General features: G+C 51.3%; 1 gene segment (V, D, J or C); it reads left to right on the forward strand.

Annotated features, from left to right (window-relative positions):
* Nucleotides 1-1,172: 1,172 nt before the first annotated feature.
* Nucleotides 1,173-1,823, forward strand: LOC102379176 (the record flags this gene model as incomplete). The annotated part of the segment is given in 2 exon segments: nucleotides 1,173-1,246; nucleotides 1,536-1,823. Coding segments are annotated over 2 exon segments (337 nt in total), but the record flags the coding sequence as incomplete, so codon positions are not given.
* Nucleotides 1,824-2,619: the final 796 nt, after the last annotated feature.

Consider the following 2,619-nt stretch of genomic DNA (forward strand, 5'->3'; position numbering starts at 1 on the left):
ATGCACACCCACACTTACAATTCAAAGGGCTCCACATATTCATTGCAACTTTTTTAGGTGTCTGCAAAGGAAAACAGCTTGAAAACCCATGTTGCAGAAAATCCTTGTGCAGCAATCACAGAGTCCTGTTGCTGGGGTGGGACTAGTCTGGAAACAGCCAGAGCTCCAGTAGTCCCAGCACAGGGGCATTTCCATGCTGAAAGTGGTGCATTACACAAAGCGGCAGGGTCTGGGCTGCCAGTGCAGGGGATACACCTGCTTCTTCACTGCGACTCTAAAAATTGTGGATTGGAGCCAGGTTGGCCTTAAATGGGCACCTTGAAAGGAAACGACTGCAAGTACACATCTGAGTCAACACCCACACAGACTTCAACTCATACACACACACACACACACACATACACGTGTGCACACTGCCTTTGAGATGCATAGTACCCAGCTCTGTGACCGATGGGTGGCTTTGTGCGTATCCAAGACACAGGTTTCCAGTGTAACTCAGTGAGCTGAAAGGACACAACATGTAGACAAGGAGGGAGATCCCCGCCCTGAGGGATTCAACACCAGCCTTTCAGGCTGGCAGAGACAGGTCTCTGGAGAGGGGCACCGACGGTGGCATCCCCTCTGCTTGCTCCATTGCATCTGCAGGCAGGGCCCCTTCTCACGCTGATCTAGTGGCAGCTCATGGGAGTGGGGATGTGCAAGCAACAGAGAGTACTGGGAGCAGTGAGGATGGTGGGATGGGGGCGCTGGGTGAGATGGAGCATCATCAGAGAGCAGATAACACCCTGCAGCTTGACAAAAAGAAACAACTAGACAGTGGCAGTGGTGAGAGAAAGGCTGATCTGCACCTGAGACAGACTGACCCCCGTGTAGACCGGTGGTGACTGTGAAGAAGGAAACAGGGTCACATGTACCAAGAAGGTGATAAGAGAAGTATCCAGACCCCTGAATAGGAAAGCCACAGGGATCTCTCGTCTGTGTGTGCTTCTGTCTCTGCCAGGAAATGGTGATGCACCGTCGATCAGCCTGCCCTGCAGTCTCTGCCTTAGGCCCCAGGGAAAGCACATTGACATAGAGCTGCAGGTTTGCATAAGGCCACCCCAGTGCCTGCGCCCTGCTCTGGGGAGCAGCTACAAAGGGGCCGGTTTAACGCTTGGTGTCTCTCAGCTCCGTGTCAGTCGGTGCAGAAGCAGCAAGATGCTGTGGCAGACTCACCTCCTTTGGCTCATCATGCTCTGGGCGCAGGGTAAGGGCAGCAGCAGGGCAGAGGTGTTTGCAAAACAATTTTAACTTTAAAAAATTCAGTGGCTCTTGTGGAATTACATAGGATGTCTGTGGTTTTTATTATCCATACATAAGTGTGCTAATTTCTTTTAACAGTTTTGGGGAGCCAAAATACATTTAAATTCTGTGAAAGAACATAGAAGAAACATTCAAACAAAAATAGAGCACCGCTTCTCTTTCTTAATTATAGTTTAATTTTCATTATTTTATTTGAATTGTTTGTTCCATGTTACTTGTTTCTCTCATTGCAGGCTCCAGCGGGGACATTGTTGTGACTCAGACTCCAGAGTCCCTGGCCGTGTCCACAGGAGAGACAGTCACCATCAAGTGCAAAACCAGCTCCAGTGTTAGCAGCAGCATGGCCTTCTACCAGCAGAAACCAGGGCAGGCTCCTAAGCTCCTTCTCTACGGCACGAACAGACGCGCCTCAGGGATCCCCGACCGGTTCAGTGGCAGTGGGTCTGGGACCGACAGCACTTTTACCATTGTCCGAGTGGAAGCTGATGATGCTGGAGATTATTACTGTCAGCACGACTATAGTAACACTTTCCACAGTGCTACAGCCCAATACAAAAACCTCCCGGCTCGGTTCAGGTCCTGCTGTTCCCAGCACCAGCTGCTTCCTGCCCAGCCACAGCCCAGGGACTCGGCTGGGACACAGCCTGCTGCTCACATTCGTACCCTGCACCCAGCACTTCCTTCGCTCTGTCACAGCCCTTCCCCATTATCTCACAGCCAGGGACTCCTGATGTGGGTCTCCACCGTCTTCCTTGTCCTTGTGAAGTTCTTCTCCTTGTCAGTACGAACATGCGATGTCCCCCTGGTACCTGGTGCGATCAGTTCATCTCCTTGTTTGTTCTTACCACCTTGAAAAGTCAAAACTTGCTCCACTGTTGGGGACATTAGCCTTGATCTTTGGTGAGCCAGACTGAAATACAAGCTCTCCCACAGACATCGCACTACATCCATTTACTTTACATTTCTGAACGCCACAGACAGAGCCTCACATGTGCAACTTTTGCCCTTACATGCTCTAGCGATTCCCTTGTACAGGGACGCTTACCACGCCTGTATTTTCCCTGTGGGATCTGGCCTGACATGCAGTTTCCAGGATCTGGGCCCTCTCCAGTGTTCCTGACAGGGCAGAACAGCCCTCCCCTTCTTCTCCACTTTATCCACTGAATCTTGAATGCAAGGTGCAGAAAAGCCATGGAGGGCTTTGGACCAGAAGCCAGCACCTCCCACCCACACCCACCCAACAGTGAAGCATCCAGCAGGGAAGCATCCACCTCTCAGCCTCACTTTCTTGGGTTTCTTGCCTCTTCCTGCTCTGGC

The sequence above is a fragment of the Alligator sinensis genome, unplaced genomic scaffold (genome assembly GCF_000455745.1).
Source record: "Alligator sinensis unplaced genomic scaffold, ASM45574v1 scaffold3247_1, whole genome shotgun sequence".
Taxonomy (NCBI): domain Eukaryota; kingdom Metazoa; phylum Chordata; order Crocodylia; family Alligatoridae; genus Alligator; species Alligator sinensis.